Source organism: Crinia signifera, chromosome 4 (assembly GCF_055691185.1).
Source record: "Crinia signifera chromosome 4, ASM5569118v1, whole genome shotgun sequence".
NCBI classification, from domain to species: domain Eukaryota; kingdom Metazoa; phylum Chordata; class Amphibia; order Anura; family Myobatrachidae; genus Crinia; species Crinia signifera.
The window spans coordinates 126,697,637-126,714,731 of record NC_139220.1 but is presented as its reverse complement, the minus strand read 5'-3'; the positions used below and the strand labels follow the sequence as shown (position 1 = coordinate 126,714,731).

The 17,095-nt window shown below is 42.3% G+C and overlaps 1 protein-coding gene across 2 annotated transcripts in view; it reads left to right on the top strand.

Moving 5' to 3' along the window:
* Positions 1-1,601: 1,601 nt before the first annotated feature.
* EEA1 (early endosome antigen 1) overlaps positions 1,602-17,095 on the top strand; it is an 87,834-nt gene continuing 72,340 nt past the window's right edge. Inside the window, exons 1-2 of one of the 2 annotated variants that reach the window (XM_083182393.1) lie at positions 1,602-1,897; positions 15,353-15,439. In XM_083182393.1, the coding sequence (XP_083038519.1) occupies positions 1,874-1,897; positions 15,353-15,439 (111 nt within the window). In that variant the 5' untranslated portion in view covers positions 1,602-1,873. The remainder of the gene's footprint in view (positions 1,898-15,352; positions 15,440-17,095) is intronic. The other variant, XM_083182394.1, reaches the window with a different exon arrangement.

The following is a 17,095-nucleotide window of genomic DNA, read 5'->3' as shown; positions in this document are numbered from 1 at the left end:
TATATGCAAGTAGATGGGTGGCACTTGAAATAAATTGAAAGTGAAATTTTTTTTAGTTCAACGTTTCGGGAAGCTTTATTCTAATCATCAGGATCCTGATGACTAGAATAAAGCTTCACGAAACGTTGATCTAAAATGTTTTCACTTTCAATTTATTTCAAGTTGCCGGAGTGCCGCCCATCTACCTGCATGTACGTTGGGAACCTTTTCTGGATTCACCATTGTTGGATTACTGAACAGTGGAGTGCCGGCCTTCAAAAGTTTATATATAGATATATATCTATATCATACCTCCCATTTGTCCCGGTTGCGACATAGCTGTAAAGCCACAACCTCCTTTTGCTTAGGCCACACCCCCTTTCCAGGAGTGCGTAGTGGAAAATTAAAAAGGTTGCATGCATTATATAGATTGTAAAGGTGCTCACACACTAAAAAGATCTGCGATATTAAGATGTGCGCATAAATGAAATCTTTTGTCCATCCTGGACAAAAGATTTCAGACAAGCGCACATCTTTACCAAAGATTTCTCTTAAGATCCCATGTGCGATCCTATGGATCTTTTGTTAAATCTTCTGATCCTTCATGCAGCATGTAAGATCGGAAGATTTATACCCCTTTTCCACTAGCCTAAATAGCTTTTAGGCAGGTGGAAGCGCTCCCTGTAAAAATAACCAAGGTTGTGAGACCCGGAATTTCTACCCAGGTAGTGACCAGGGTTGAACACGGGTTCAACCTGGGTCACTGTAGAGTGTAAACGGGTAACCGGGGTCGATGCGACCAGGGACCCGTTCACTACAGTGCAAAAGCTGGCGCTGGGAGATGCTTTCATCTCCCAGCGCCTCCCCGACTCCACCTCCCGATGACATCACCCGTCCGGCATTATGCCGGGTGGGGACTCTAGTGTGAATGGGTTTGCGACCCGCAACCAGGTTGTATAAGCAAATAGATCTATGGGAGTGCACATCGGACCGATATCGGACGATTTTCAATTGATTATCACTAAACATCGGATGATATATCGGCCGATTTATCGGAAATTGGCAATAAAATCATTCTAGTGTGTGTGCACCTTAAGCTTGCGATCAGGGCCCTCCTACCTCTTTGGTCTGTTACTACATAGTTTGTTTTATCACTGTTGTTTCCAATTGTAAAGCCAACGGAATATGATACACTATACAAGAAACAGTAAATAAATAAATTGTGTCAACATGGTCAATGGGTGGACACAAGTAAAAGGTTGACATGCAAAAGTGTCAATGTGAGGTTTTCTTGGGTGTCAACATATGTCGATACGGACACCGTATTAGTGTACCGCGTCCCCTCCCTGTGCTTGCCATGCTTTTACTTTTTTCATTCCAACCTTTAGACCATGTCAACCTAATTTATTATTTATTAAGTTTCTAATATAGCGCATACATATTCCGCAGCGCTTTGCAGAGAATATTTTAACATTAATGTATGTCAACCTTTTTTTCTTCTGTGTCGACCTACTGCCTATTGACCAGTATTGGTCGACCTAATGACCACAAACCGTCTGACAGGAACAGAGCTTTCAAGTCATCTTGTGTTTTATTGTAATTTGTAAGAAATAATGTAAATTCTAGGTCTATTGCATTGAGGATAGAAGTATAGGAGGTCTGTGCTAGGTGGCACCAGAGGGCCCGGGCTCCGGCTGTGGAGTGTAAACACTGTCGTTGGTTTGGATGATCGAGAAGAACAGACATTATTGCTGCCTCTGCCTATGGCGCCGGTGCCAGCTGCGGCCTGTGTTTAGCAGTAGCAGAGCGAAGGCCGAGGCCTGTGTCCTAGCCGCTCCCCGAAGCAGTAGCCGCCCCCGTCCCCTCAGCGGTCACGCACAGTCCGGCCGCAGACATGTTTCGGAGGATCCTGCAGCTGGTGAGAGGCCGCACACATGATGAATGACACTGCCCGGTGCTGGGTGCAAGTGGGTCCGGCCTGCTGGGTGTGGGTGTGTGTGTGCGGGCAGTGTCCCGTGTAATAGGGTGTGTGTAGCCGCCCGCTCCGGGTGTGCATGAGGAGAATATGTTGGGTTTCTCTGGCCTTTCTGCGTTAGGGTGACATGATGATGTACGGGCAGGCCCAGCTGTCTCCTCTCATTGAGGGGTATATAATGGATTGTGTATCTGGGATTCCCTTTTCTATATTTGGGGCCTGCAGAGAACAGAGTTATTATATGCTGTGCTATATCCTAAACTGTGCTGCGCTTAATCCTGCACCATATCTCTTTGGCAACTGACAGAGCTCTTAAGTGTTTTTAAGGGGAAGATACACCCCATTTACAATAAATTGGTAGGTGTGTATAAGATCTATAGCATACTGTAAATACATATGATTGCTTTTATTGGTCATTGGCCCCTATCTCTGTATTGCCTTTTAATAGCAATAAGTGTAAGAGGGCTATTTCTCACTCTTTATAGTACACAGGTTTGTCCTAGAGGCTATACAGAGATGCCGTGACAATGTTGACATTCATGATGTTGACATGATCAAAATGTCAATTACTGTACATTTGTACACCTGGGAAATGTTGATTTGTAATAGCATTAGGGACAGATTCACTGTAAACACTGTCAATATTTCAATGTTGACATAGTGACAATATCCACATTAATCTAAATAATATATAAATAGTGATTGGAGATATAACATGCTGAACCTGACTGCATGTACTGCACTTCCATATATGCTCATGCCAAGCCAGCACAGTCTATAAACTATTCTATTGGGATAAATACAGTAGATACAGCTGCTAGGCATAACATTACATTACAGTAAGTAGGGTGGTGCTGGACAGTTGATTTTTAAGTTTAGACACAAATACAAGGGAGGGTTCGGGGGCGATATGCTTCAACATGATAGCTGCAATATGCCATTTGTGAAGAGCACATTGCTTCGGCCACATGACAAGTTTTACCTCATAGCGGTATATTCAATGCTGGGGGCGAGCTGTGACAATGAGCAGTGCTGTCACAGCTCGCCCTGTCAGTATTCAACTGCCCACCCCCCCTATACGCTGATTGGGCGTATGCTGCCCCAGAAACCGCAAGACTCGCAGCTTAATGCAGCGGGTGCCCTGCATTAGCCCCGAGCCTCGCTGTTTGGCGAACCCTCGCTATCCTGTGACAGTGAGGATTTCCCCGGAACGTAGAATAGGGTGAGCGGTTGGCGAGGCGGTTTGACTATCCCCGCCATTTAACCTCTTCGCCGGCCTCATTGAATACGGGCCATAGAGGTGCCATGGTTGCCATAACTGACTTATGTGCACAACCAAGCAACACATTTACCTAATAACCCCCCTCCCCCCAATCTTCTTTTATCTGCAACATCATATATTTAAGAGCAATGACTTTTATTTTTAATTAGTCAGTTTTCACTTTTCAGTAACCAGTTTTGAGTTTTGCATTATCTACCTGTTATATCTGTGGTGGGTAAGCTGAAATATTTTAGAGATCAGGCATGTCCAACATGTGGCCCTCCAGCTATTGTGGAACTACATATCCCAGCATGCCTTGCCACAGTTTTGCTCTTAGGGAATGCTAAAACTATGGCAAGGCATGCTGGGATGTGTAGTTTCACAACAGCTGGAGGGCCTTAGTTGGACATGCCTGCTTGGAACTTTCAGAAGGGCACACATTACCCTTAAGGTGCCCATACACTAGTGTGATTTTTGCCTGATTTGGATGCATCGGGCACATCGCATGTGTTTTACCTCCGATCCGATGTGTGGTCCCTGGTGCATCGGATTGGATCTGAAGTCTTGCACTAAGGATTTGTCAGACCCGCAGCCTTTACTGGGATTGCATGCGATATATCTTGTTTAAGAGCAGGGTCTCATGTTATGCCATACTGTCAACACTTCAGGCCCAGCTGTTGACTTCTTGTATAAGCAAGGGGGAGTTTCTGTGGGGGAACCCAACAGAAGGGTGCAAGCTAGTGGGGATGGTAAGGTATATTGTAGGGAGCATGCCTAGCAGGGGTTGTAAAATAAATCACAGTCTTATAAAAAAATATAATACAACATATACACAAATGCTCTTTAACTACACAGTTATTTGTTATTATTTGTTGTACCAGATAGGCAGAACTGAATCATGATGTTTGATCTGGATGATGCAGTGTATAGTTTCAGGGCTGGGCATCCTGACGTGCCTGTTAATGAGCTTGTCTGTGTTCTCAGCCTGTTTACTTGTCTTGATTGTTACATCACATTCTCCCCATGGAATATATTGGACAACGCATCTATTTTCTTTCTCCGTATTACTACATTATAGTGAATAGAAACTAGTCTAACATTTTCACGCAAGTACAGAAAAACATGGCTAAGTAATCTGTGGTAATATGTTATGTCAACTATGTGTAGAAATTTGAAATAAAAAAGCATATCCTGTTCCCTGGAACATACAGTATGTGGCCTATTTTGTAGAAATAGGAATTCTGCTTTGTGATCTAGATTTATTTATGGACATTTTGCTGTCTCCTGCTGCCAGGATGCGTTGTGTGATCAGTCACCACAGTAAAACCACACCTGTTCATGGCTACCATGCCTTGTATCACTAACACGTGGACTTTGGATAGTTCTGTATTCCGGGATATTGCATTCATGACTTCCTGTGCTGACTGGCTGCTGATCTTTGACCAAACCATTCTCTTTAGCATAGCAAGTAATTTTATCCTATTTATAGCAATCAAATTGCACTTCTTTGAGTTGGCGTTAAGGTGCCCATACACTAGGGCGAATCACATGCAATTTGGTCACCTTTTTATGCAGCTTTAAACTGCATGAAAAGCATCCATATTGAATGTGATTGACATCTGGTCCAATGTGATTCGTGGTCCTGTGTGCATCGTAATGGAGCCTGTGGATCATATGGGCTGCAGGTAAAATGTGTTGTATATCTAGCCAAGTCAGGCAGGCTTAGCTGGAATTGCATACAATAAATTGCATAGGATGTATCGTATGCGGTCCTGCCACTGGGAGGTACCTGCGTGGCTCAAGGGGGATTTCCCCTCAGAGAAGTTGCACAATTGAATGGCCACCTATAGATCACCCTGGTAAATTTACTATAGTATCTAAATGTGAACAGATTCTAGTTATAATATCTTTATTGCATCCTAGTAAATGAAAGAAAGACTCTGATTGGTTACAATGGGCAACATCCTCATTTTTCACTTAGAAGCTTTAGTAAATTTATCCCTACAAGTCTATCAGTCTCGTGTTATACTATATAGTTACATAGGAGGTGAGGCTGAATAAAGACTTGCGTCCATCTAGTTCAACCTATGTTTATAATAGTTTATCCCTTGTTGTATAGTATGTTCCAATATTTTAAAGACAGATTATGTTACTTATCCGTACCCGTGGATGTTTTTAACCAATAAATGTTTGTCCAGCCTTATTTTAAACGTATTTATAGTGTCTGCCGACACCACTTCTCAAGGAAGAGAGTTCCAAAATTTGACTGTTCTGACTGTAAAGAAATTTTTTCTTTTAGATGAACAAATTTTTTTTTCTTCTAATCTAAACTCGTGCCCTCTCGTCCTAGATTCCTGTCTAGCAGAAAAAAGGGTGTTATATTGGCCCCTAAAGTATTTATACATATTGAGCATGTCCCCCCTTAAACATCTCTTCTCTAGTGTAAATAGTCCCGGATTGCTTAATCTTTCCTCGTAGCTTAAATTCTCCATCCCCCTAATAAGCTTTGTTGCTCTTCTTTGCATTTTTTCTAATTCTATGATGTCCTTTTTATAGTGTGGGGCCCAGAATTGTACTCCGTATTCGAGGTGCGGTCTAACCAATGATTTGTACAGAGGCATAATTACTTTTGAATCCCTAGTTTCCATGCCCCTTTTAATACATGCTAGAGTTTTGTTGGCCTTTTTTGTTGCTATATTACAGTGGATCCCAACCCTGGTCCTCAAGTATCCCCAACAGTGCACGTTTTCCAGGTCACCCGGCAGGTGCACAGATTATTCAGGCACATTTTAAAAGATCCACAGGTGGAGCTAATTATTTCACTGATTCTGTGTGGAGACCTGCAAAACGTGCACTGTTGGGGGTACTTGAGGACCAGGCTTGGGAACCACTGCTATATTACATTGAGCACTACACCCTAGTTTGTTGTCTATTTGGACTCCTAGATCCTTTTCGAGTACTGAATTATCCAATTCATCCCTGCTTAGGTTATAATTAGCACACTGGTTATGTCTCCCAAGGTGCATGACCTTGCATTTGTCCACATTGAACCTCATCTTCCACTTTTTTGCCCACTCATCTAGATTGTCAAGATCATTTGGAAGCTTGGTGACATCTTCTGATGATTTAATAACTCTGCTCAGTTTTGTATCGTCCGCAAAGATGGATAAATTGCTGAGTAACCCCATCCCAATATCGTTAATAAAAATGTTAAATAAAATGGGCCCTAGAACCGAACCCTGAGGCACCCCACTTAGTACTGGTGTCATATTTGATATGGCACTGTTCACGACCACTTTTTGTTCTCTATTACATAGCCAGTTCCCTACCCATCTACAGATATTTGCCCCTAATCCCAGGTCCTCCATTTTATTTATCAACCTCTTGTGTGGTACGGTGTCGAAGGCTTTCTTCCCTTGTCCTCCGTAAAACTTTTTCCAGTGATATCGGTTAGTGGGCCTATGTTGTCCTTAATTATACGTTTACTATTTATGTATTTGAAAAACTTCTTGGGGTTAGTTTTGCTTTCAGTGGCTATGCGCTCTTCATAATCCCTTTCAGCTACTTTGATTGCCCCTTTGCAAATTTTGTTTGATTCTTTGTAATTGGTGAACGCCTCCTCATTTAAGTTAAATTTAGAGAATTTAAATGCTCTTGTTTTATTGTTGATTGCCGACCTAACTTTTTTGTCCAACCATGGTGGCTTTTTTTTTTATTGAATTTACCCTTATTTTCTTTAGGAATGTATTTAATAGTCAATGATTTGAGTATCCCACATTTCCTCAGCATTTTCTCCCTCAAAAAACGTTTCCCACACAATTCTTTTTAGGGCTTCTCTGAATAGTTAGCTTTTCTGAAGTTTAGTATTTTTGCCGATTCTTTATGATGTAATTTACTGAAGTTAATTTCCAGTGAAACCATATTGTGGTCACTGTTCCCTAGATGTTCAATTACTTTTGTGTTTGAAACTAGATCTATGTTATTTGTTAATACCAAATCCAATAATGCCTTATTACGAATTGGAGCTTCTACCGTTTGTGTGATAAACTGGTCTTTAAGTAAGCTTAGGAACCCACTGCTTCATGCTGTTTTACATGTTTCGTTTTTCCAATCGATGTCCGGTAAATTAAAATCCCCAATAAATAATATCTGACCTTGATCTGATGATTTGGTTTAAAAGAAGAGACTCGTCCCTTTTGTTAATGTTCGGAGGTCTATAGCATACCCCTATTAAAATTTTATTAGTAGTGTTTTTTTTGTAATTGTCGGTTATCTCTACCCACACGGCCTCCGTGTAATCTTCCTCTGTACCTGTGCTCATTTCTTTCTCACACGATGTTAAGTTATTTTTTACATATAGGCACACACCCCCCCCCCCCCCCGCCCTTTCTATTTTCCCTATCTTTTCTGTAGAGTTTACTGTATATCCCTCCATGCTTAATGCCCAGTTGTGCGACTTACATGTTTCTGTAATACCAATAATGTCATAATCGTCCCTAGTGACCACAGTTTCTAGTTCCCCGATTTTACCTGCTAAGCCTCTTGCATTAGCCAGAAGGCATTTTAATTTATGTTTATTTTTATTTGCCTAAAATTGCGTTTCATTTCTCCTCTTGACTTATTTGTATTCCTTACTAACTTCCTCGTACCCACCTCCCTCTTAGTAGACTCTCTACATCCCTCCTCCCATGCCCACTGACTGACCTATTTACAGTTTTTGAAACTTCCTCCTATGTTGTTTACTCCTTCCCATACCCTTATGTCATCTGTACCTAAGAGCTGTAATGAGGTAAGATTACTGTTACTACATAATATTCCTGGGAATTACCAACGATATTACCCTTATTTTTACCCCGGACATCGCCTGTAACTATGTCCCCCCCCCCCCTCCTCCTCCAAATTGATTCTTGACCCCAATCCTACTATTCTCACTACGGGACCCATAGTATCTAGCTACCCCCACCCCCCCCATCGCCTAGTTTTAAAATCTCCTCTAACCATCCTTACCCCAGCACCGCAGCACATGAGCCAGGAATGATAAACAATGGGTTTACAATGCTTAAACTGACCTTTTTACTTAAATGGCTACAAAACATAAAACCCAAATTCTTTCATATAATATCTTTTGCATCTAGGTTCTGTACTATACTTTGGCATATAGATGTGTCTTCATACACTTGTCACTTTTTATGCGGCATGTTCCATGCGCCAAACATCTTTTTTGCATCTTTTTCACTCAAATGTGTTGATTACATTCCAACTAAGCGGTTTCACAAGACTGCACTGATCAATGTGATGTGCGACATTTGTACATCTGTGCGCAACTGAGTCTATTGGCGGGATGTAATGGGTCAGTCATTTACAAGGTATGGTTTTGCCTTGTAAATGATTGCCCTTTTACAAAACAAAACAACACAAAAAAGCGCTGACTTTGTCATCACACAAGACCATCGGACTCATACCACATTACATCCAGCCTTATATATTGAGTGCTACGATACATCGGCTGCAGCTTTTTTTCACTCCAAATGTATTCGCAGATTTGTAAAAAAAAAAATGGGATGCACACAATTATAGCCCAACCCCCACCTGAAGGCAGGTAGAGTACAATCCGACTGCGCTGACAGTTAATTGTAGTCAACATGCTTATTGAGAATGAGCGCTCCACTGCCACTTTTCTACAAAGATAGATGCAAGACAAATATTTGATTTGCCATTAGGCTCCTGTCTCTTGCATGTCTCCATTGAGTCCCACCCCTGTCCTCTTAAGTGCAGAAAAAAATGGTAAAGAAATATCTGTGAGGAAGAGTAAAAAAAAACAACCCCGAACAGTGACGGCCCTCTCTGAGGCTCCCACTAGAGGGCTGCATAAAATGAAATTGTGCATAACTGCTTGTCTGTAACCAGTGCCCTCGTGATTTTACCTCCCTTGGCATCAAACTTTTGGGTGCGACAGTCAGTGCTACTTTTGAGGTTGTTGAGATTGCATATTCAACAATGCTTATACAACTTGCATCCTTTTTTAGTCTACGATCTACAGCACATTTAAATGCTTTTAACCCCTTCCCGACATTTGACGTATATATACGTCATGGCCGGGAAGTACTTCCCGACACATGACGTATATATACGTCATGACTTCAAACTGTCACTGCGTCTAGAGACGCAGGGACAGAGGGACGATGTCTGCTGTCCCTGACAGCAGACATGTCCCTGCATGCCCAGGGGGGGCTGCGATGCCGCCCCCCCGTCGGCGATCGCTGTGATTGGCGGTTCAGTGTGAACAGCCATTCACAGCGTTTTCTGTGTCACCGGCGAATAACGTTCGCCGGTGACACGGGATCGGAGGTGATTGGTGCTGTAAAGTACAGCACCAATCACCGCGGGGTGTAAGGGTGACACTGGTGTCACCCCACCTCACCCCGCCCGCCCCCAAAGGCTGTGATTGGTTCGTCGGACCGACGGACCAATCACAGCCATGGAGGGGGGTTTAAACTAACGGTGACTGCACTGCAGACGCCATTCCGGTCTGGAATTGCGTGCAGTGCGGTCACCGTGCCCAGCTGCCGCCATATACTGACCAGAACCTTGCTAAATACTTACCTGATCACTGCCTGGATCTTGCTTCTTCTTGTGACATCCTGTGCTGTGTTGTGCTGCTGCGAGTTATTAGATAGAGAGAGAGAGATAGAGAGAGATAGAGAGGCCTAGTGACAGAGAGTGCTATATTTTGTGCTGCTGCAGTGTAATAGAGTTATAGATAGAGAGATAGTGACAGATTGTGCTATATATTTTTTATATAACTGACTGCTGCCCCCCCTTTTGTGCTGATCAGTATAAATTAACTGATCAGCAACTTTTTGGGGGCGCAGGTTTTTTTTTTAGATAGATATACCTGTCAGTGCTGCTGCTGCAGTGTCATAGAGTGATAGATAGTGAGAGATAGAGAGATAGAGAGAGATAGTGACAGAGAGTGATAGAGACTGCTATATTTTGTGTCTGCTGCCCCCCTTTTGTGCACCCCCAGCAACTTTTTGGGGGTGCAGGGGTTATTTTTTATATATATAACCGTCAGTGCTGCTGCTGCAGTGTCATAGAGTGATAGATAGTGATAGATAGTGATAGATAGTGAGAGATAGAGAGAGATAGAGAGAGATAGAGAGAGATAGAGAGAGAGAGTGCTATATTTTGTGTCTGCTGCCCCCGCCTTTTGTGCTGATCACTATATCTGAGGTGATCAGCAACTTTTTGGGGGTGCAGAGGTTTTTTTTTTTTATATATACCTGTCAGTTGCTGCCAGTTGCACTGTCAGTTGCACTGTCAGTTGCACCAAAGGTTGTGCACCTGCTGCCCCTCACTGGTAATCAGTGTCGCATCACTGATCACCTTTTTTTTTTTTGAGGGTGCTGTGGGGTCTTTTTTTAATTTTTTTTTTACACACACTGTGATTTTGTGGGTGTCCTGTGGCCACTGTGCGCTGATCAGTGACGTACATCACTGATCAGCTTTTTCGGCACAGGGTTGATCTTTTTTTTTTTTGATCAAATTCCTGTTGCCTTTTAACGCTGTTCAGTGACGGACGTTACTGACCAACATCTGTGCTCAATTTTTGGCGCAGGACCTTTTTTTTTTTTTTTTTAACCCCTTCAATTTTTTTTTTTTTTTATTGGGATCAAATTCCTGTATAAAGTATTTTTTTTTTCTGCACTACATACACACTACACACTACATACCCCCCGGGTTGAAATAAAGTTTGTACCCCCCCCTACACTATACACGTGTTGAAACATTTCACTACCAGTAACACAAAAATAAAAATGGCATCCCAAATGTCATCCCAAATGTCATCCCAGTCATCCAGAAGAATGTATTCAGCGGAGGAGGCATATGCCATGCTTGCCTCTGACTCTGACACAGCCAGTGAGGCAAGCGGGGAATTTGAAGGATTCGTCTTAAGCTCCTCTTCCTCCTCTGGTGATGAGGGACCCCCTCAAAGACGCCCCCGTAGAGCAGCTGAGACCCCCCCCCCCAATAATTGATCTCGTATGGACCCCACCACCAGACAATTTTGAGCCCCAGGTTCCTGAGTTTTTGGCCATGCCAGGAATCCAATTTGATTCCACAGGTCTCAGAGAAATTGACTTTTTCAAATTATTTTTCTCTGATGATTTTATAAATTTAATGGTGGACCAAACTAATTTATATGCCCAGCAGTTTATTGCTCAAAACCCCACGTCATCATTTGCTAGGTGGACCCCTGTAGATGCAGTAGAGATGATGACGTTTTGGGGTCTGGTGTTTCATATGGGCATAGTAAAAAAGCCAGAAATTAGGCAATATTGGAGTACAGATGTTCTGTACAGCACCCCATTTTACCGTATGGCCATGCCCCGGGCTCGATTTGAGACGATCCTTAATTTTTTGCATTACAACGATAATGCACAGTGCCCACCCAGAGATGATCCCACCTTTGACCGGCTATTCAAAGTCAGGCCGGTCATTGATCATTTCAGTGCCAAATTTGAAGAGATGTACATCCCAGATAAATTCATTTGCATAGACGAGTCCCTTATACATTTTAAAGGAAGGGTTAAATTCCGCCAGTACCTTCCCAGTAAGAGGGCAAGGTATGGCATAAAAATGTATAAGCTGTGTGAAAGCACCTCAGGGTACACTCACAGGTTTAGGGTATATGAAGGGAAGGATTCAAGAATTGAACCGCCAGAATGCCCCCCCTCCCTCGTAGGTGTTAGTGGAAAAATTGTCTGGGATTTAGTGCACCCCTTCCTGGATAAAGGTTATCACCTCTATGTGGATAACTTTTACACTAGCATCCCCCTGTTTAAGGCCCTTGGTTCAAGAGGTACAGCAGCTTGCGGTACTGTGCGCAAGAACCAAAGAGGCCTCCCAAAAACGCACATTGCCCAAGTAATGAGAAGGGGTGAAAGCAGGGGAATATGCACCGAAAATATGTTGTTGGTCAAATATAAGGACAAGAGGGATGTCCTTATACTGACAACAATTCACGGAGACAGTACCACCTCCGTCCCTGTACGAGGTACCAGTACCCACACCTCAAAACCTAATTGTATCCTGGATTACAATAGGTACATGGGCGGAGTGGATCTTTCAGATCAGGTACTGAAGCCGTACAGTGCCCTGCGGAAAACAAAAATCTGGTACAAGAAGCTGGCCGTGTATATCATCCAGATGGCACTGTATAACGCTTACGTGCTATTCCGTTCTACCGGCCAGAGGGGGACATTTATGCACTTTCAAGAGGAAGTCATAAAGGGCCTAATATTTGGGAACCAGCAGGCAGAGGGCCCCAGTACTTCTAGTACTGGCCCCCGTATTGTACCAGGGCAGCATTTTCCGAACGAAATCCCCTCCACTGCAAGAAAGGGCAGGACACAAAAAAGGTGCAAAGTTTGCTATAAAAAGGGAATAAGAAAGGAAACTATTTTCCACTGTGAAACTTGCCCCGACAAACCCGGCCTATGTATAAAGGAGTGTTTTAAAATATACCACACATCTATGGATTATTAGGTTCATCATTTCACCGTGCTTCGGGGGTCTTGCTAATGCCACATAGCACCCACCAACATTCCACCAGAATCTGAGCTGCAAAATCCAAAAATCACTCCTTCCCTTCTGATTCCTGCCATGCACCCAACTGGTATTTTTTGGTCACATATGAGGCATTGCCATACTCGGGAGAAATTGGGGCACAGATTTTGGGGTGCTTTTTCTCCTTCATACCTTCTGAAAATGAAAAATTTTGAGCCAGAACTGCATTTTTGTGTAAAAAAATGTAATTTTTCATTTTCACTGCCCAGTTGTACCACAATTGGTGAAACCCCTGGGGGTTTGAAATGTACACTATACCCCTAGATGAATTCCCTGAGGGGTGTAGTTTGCAAAATGGGGTCACTTGTGGGGGGGTTCCACTGTATTGGTGCTTTGGGGGTCTTGCTAATGCGACATAGCACCCACCAACATTCCACCAGAATTTGTGCTGCAAAATCCAAATATCACTCCTTCCCTTCTGAGTCCTGCCACTTTTTGGTCACACATGAGGCATTGCCGTACTCGGGAGAAATTGGGGCACAGATTTTGGGGTGCTTTTTCTCCTTCATACCTTCTGAAAATGAAAAATTTTGAGCCAGAACTGCATTTTTGTGTAAAAAAATGTAATTTTTCATTTTCACTGCCCAGTTGTATCAAAATTGGTGAAACCCCTGGGGGTTTGAAATGTACACTATACCCCTAGATGAATTCCCTGAGGGGTGTAGTTTGCTAAATGGGGTCACTTGTGGGGGGGTTCCACTGTATTGGTGCTTGGGGGGTCTTGCTAATGCGACATAGCACCCACCAAAATTCCACCAGAATCTGAGCTGCAAAATCCAAAAATCACTCCTTCCCTTCTGAGTCCTGCCATGCACCTAAATGGTATTTTTTGGTCACATGTGAGGCATTGCCGTACTCGGGAGAAATTGGGGCACAGATTTTGGGGTGCTTTGTCTCCTTCATTCCTTGTGAAAATGAAAAATTTTGAGCCAGAACTGCATTTTTGTGTAAAAAATGTAATTTTGCATTTGCACAGCCCAGTTGTATCAAAATTGGTGAAACCCCTGGGGGTTTGAAATGTACACTATACCCCTAGATGAATTCCCTGAGGGGTGTAGTTTGCAAAATGGGGTCACTTGTGGGGGGGTTCCTAAATTTTAGCATCTTATGGTGCCTAGAATCCTACATGGTGCCTAAAAAATAATCTCATAAAAAGGAGGCTCCAAAATCAAGTAGGTGCTCCTTCTATTATGAAGCCTGTGGTTTGGTCAACGTGCACACTAGGGCCACATATAGGATATTTATGAAAACAAAAGAATTGGGGGAATCAATTTTTAGTCACATTTCTCTAGTAAAATGTACTGTGTTCCTTAGAAAAATGTATTAAAATTGCAAATCTGCAAAAAAAATGAAATTTTGAAATTTCACCTACACTTTGTTTTAATTCCTGTGAAACACCTAAAGGGTTAACAAACTTCCAAAATGCTGTTTTGAATACTGTGAGGGGTGCAGTTTTTGAAATGGTATCATTTATGGGGGTGTCTCACATACAAGTCCCTCAAAGTCACATCAGAACTGAACTGGTCCCTAAAAAAATCAGTGTTTGAAATTTTCTTGAAAATTTGAGAATTTGCTATTCATATTGTAAGCCTCCTAGTGTCCAAAAAAATTAAAAGGAAGTTGAAATAATGATGGAAACATAAAGTAGACATATGGTCTATGTTAGTTATTAACTATTTTGAGTGGTATGATTATTTGTCTCACAAGCAGAAAATTTTACATTTTGCAAATTGCTAAATTTTCCATTTTTTTACGACATTTTGGTATTTTTCACAAAAAAACACAGACTGTATCGACCCAAATTTACCACTAATTTGAAGTACAATGTGTCACGAAAAAACAATCTCAAAATCACTGGGATAAGTAAAAGCAAAAAAAGTTATCCCCACTTAAGTGATACATGTCAGATTTGAAAAAAAGGGCTCTGTCAGGAACGCAAAAACTGGCTCTGTCAGGAAGGGGTTAAAAAGAGTATTGTTTTAGAGAGTATGATGCCTTGGCAAACTCCTAATGCAAAGGAAACATAAAGGAAAACCTATATCTATGTATCTTCTAACAAGAGTATGAATGTGTTACTTGTCAATGTTCTAAAGCAGTGGTGGTTGGCCTTGTGTTCTCTTATTTGCCCCAATGCTAGGGTCCCTTAGCCCCGGTACCCACTGCTATAAGCAGGCTTTGTGACCCGTGATAACAGATGAGAAGGAGGCTAATTGGATTTCTTGATAATAACCATCTATCATTAATCAGCCATTTTTATCGTCCAAAATAACATCGGGGCTAATAGGATAGTGCCTTAAATCTTCATTTACCTAAATTCTGTTATGATGTAAGAATCATTGTTCCAGAGAATTGAATGTCTATGGTGTAACCTCTGTATAGAAGAACATGGTACAAGAAGAAATAACTAATTTTGGGGTGGGCAATTTTTCTCACTGGTTGATGTGTACAGTTTGGTAGCATTGCTCACACAATAATCTAAATACATTTTTTTTATATATATATTTCAGACTCCTGGCAGAGTTGGCTCTCAGAATTCTGAATCCGAATCATCCGCAACCCCAGGGAACACGGTTAACAATGAAAGCACTTCAGAGGTAAAGTACTCTCCTAGTTTGCTTTGCCTAAAGCTGGATACACACTGGGCAATATATCACTAGCTAGCCGGCTGGTGTGTACACTTGGTAAGCATATAGCTCTGTACACACGGGGCGACCCGGCCTCCGTGCTGAGCTACAAACTTAACATACTGCAATGTGTGCTGAGCGATCTGTGTAGTGCGGGGCTTTGACTATTGTTTACTAGCTGACCCGCCCGGCGTTGCCCGGGAAAACCTTGGGGTTTCTTTATTTCCAAAATTGCTGAAAAATGTCATCTTACAGTATGCTGTGACAAAGACCTAAGATTGTAATTTGTTATAGATTCCACCATAATGTTAGAATGTGTTTGCATTGATACTCAATGATGGCAATGAAATCAGGTGTGGTGTTGTTGTTTGAAACACAACGCTCCTGAGTTGAAAACTTGTATGTGTTGATGAATTCCACATCCACTCCTGAGATTTAGCACCCACATCCACATCCACTCCTGAGATTTAGCACCTACCTTCTGAGGGTCAGAAATCGGTACAAAATCAGAAAGGGACATGTCCACACCTCAATTTCTATACTTTCAATGGTACAGTTTCTAGGGTGTGTAATTACAGGCGCTGAGTGCGTGGGGTCCGGGGTGGGCATTACTTACCACGCCATTATTAATTAAAAATTCACTGCTCCCTGCCACTCACCGAACCTGCCTGCAGCAGTCTCTGAGGTCTGGGGATCTGTAAAGCACATGCACCGAGCATCTCTACCAAACAGTGGGGCAGCCCCTGAGTGTGGGAGCAGGTCCGCGGGCCTGGCCAAATGATGTCATGACGCGATGCACACTATCCGCACCACTGTAATGCACCACTGGGAATGGGTGCAATGGGCAAAATTCTTCCCTACACCCACCGGGCCAATCCACTGATCCAGCCATCACAATCATCAATGGATGCATTGATAAGGTTTGGAGTTTAAGAAGTTGAAGAATAAGACTGAGAAATAGAATTGCCATGTTACAAAGTGTACAATTTACTCAATAAATCATGAAAAAAATGTAAGTGTACATAGAAGTACAATCAAGAAATGAAAGTAGGATTAAAAAATAAGTTCTGATTCAAACTGATAATTGTTTGGATGGGTTGGGTTGTGAAACAAATCTATAGGTGAGGGGATTCCCAATTGGGGTCCAGGTGGTCTTTTGGGACCCTTTACAATCCTGTAGGTCTTTTCTCCTTGAGCTTACAGTCTCCCTTAATGATAGTCAATCACTGAGGGAGACTGTAGGCTCCAGGAGAAGAGACCAACGGGATTGTAAAGGGGTCCCTAAAAGACCACCTGAACCCCAATTGGAAATCCCCTACGGTGACACTGTAGTGAGAATTTCTCATCAACTGGGGACCCCCTGTAGGTGTACCAAACACCAATTATGCCCACAATCTCCATACCCCCTCCACCTATATATTTGTTTCGCAAACCACTACCATCCAAATAATTATCAGTTTGAATCAGAATTAATTTTTTAATCCTACTTTCATTTCTTGATTGTACTGTACTTCTATGTACACATATTTTTTTCACCATTTATTGAGTAAATTGTACACTATAACGTGACAAATCTTCATCTCCGTCTTATTCTTCAACTTCTTACACTCATAACATTCAAACAAA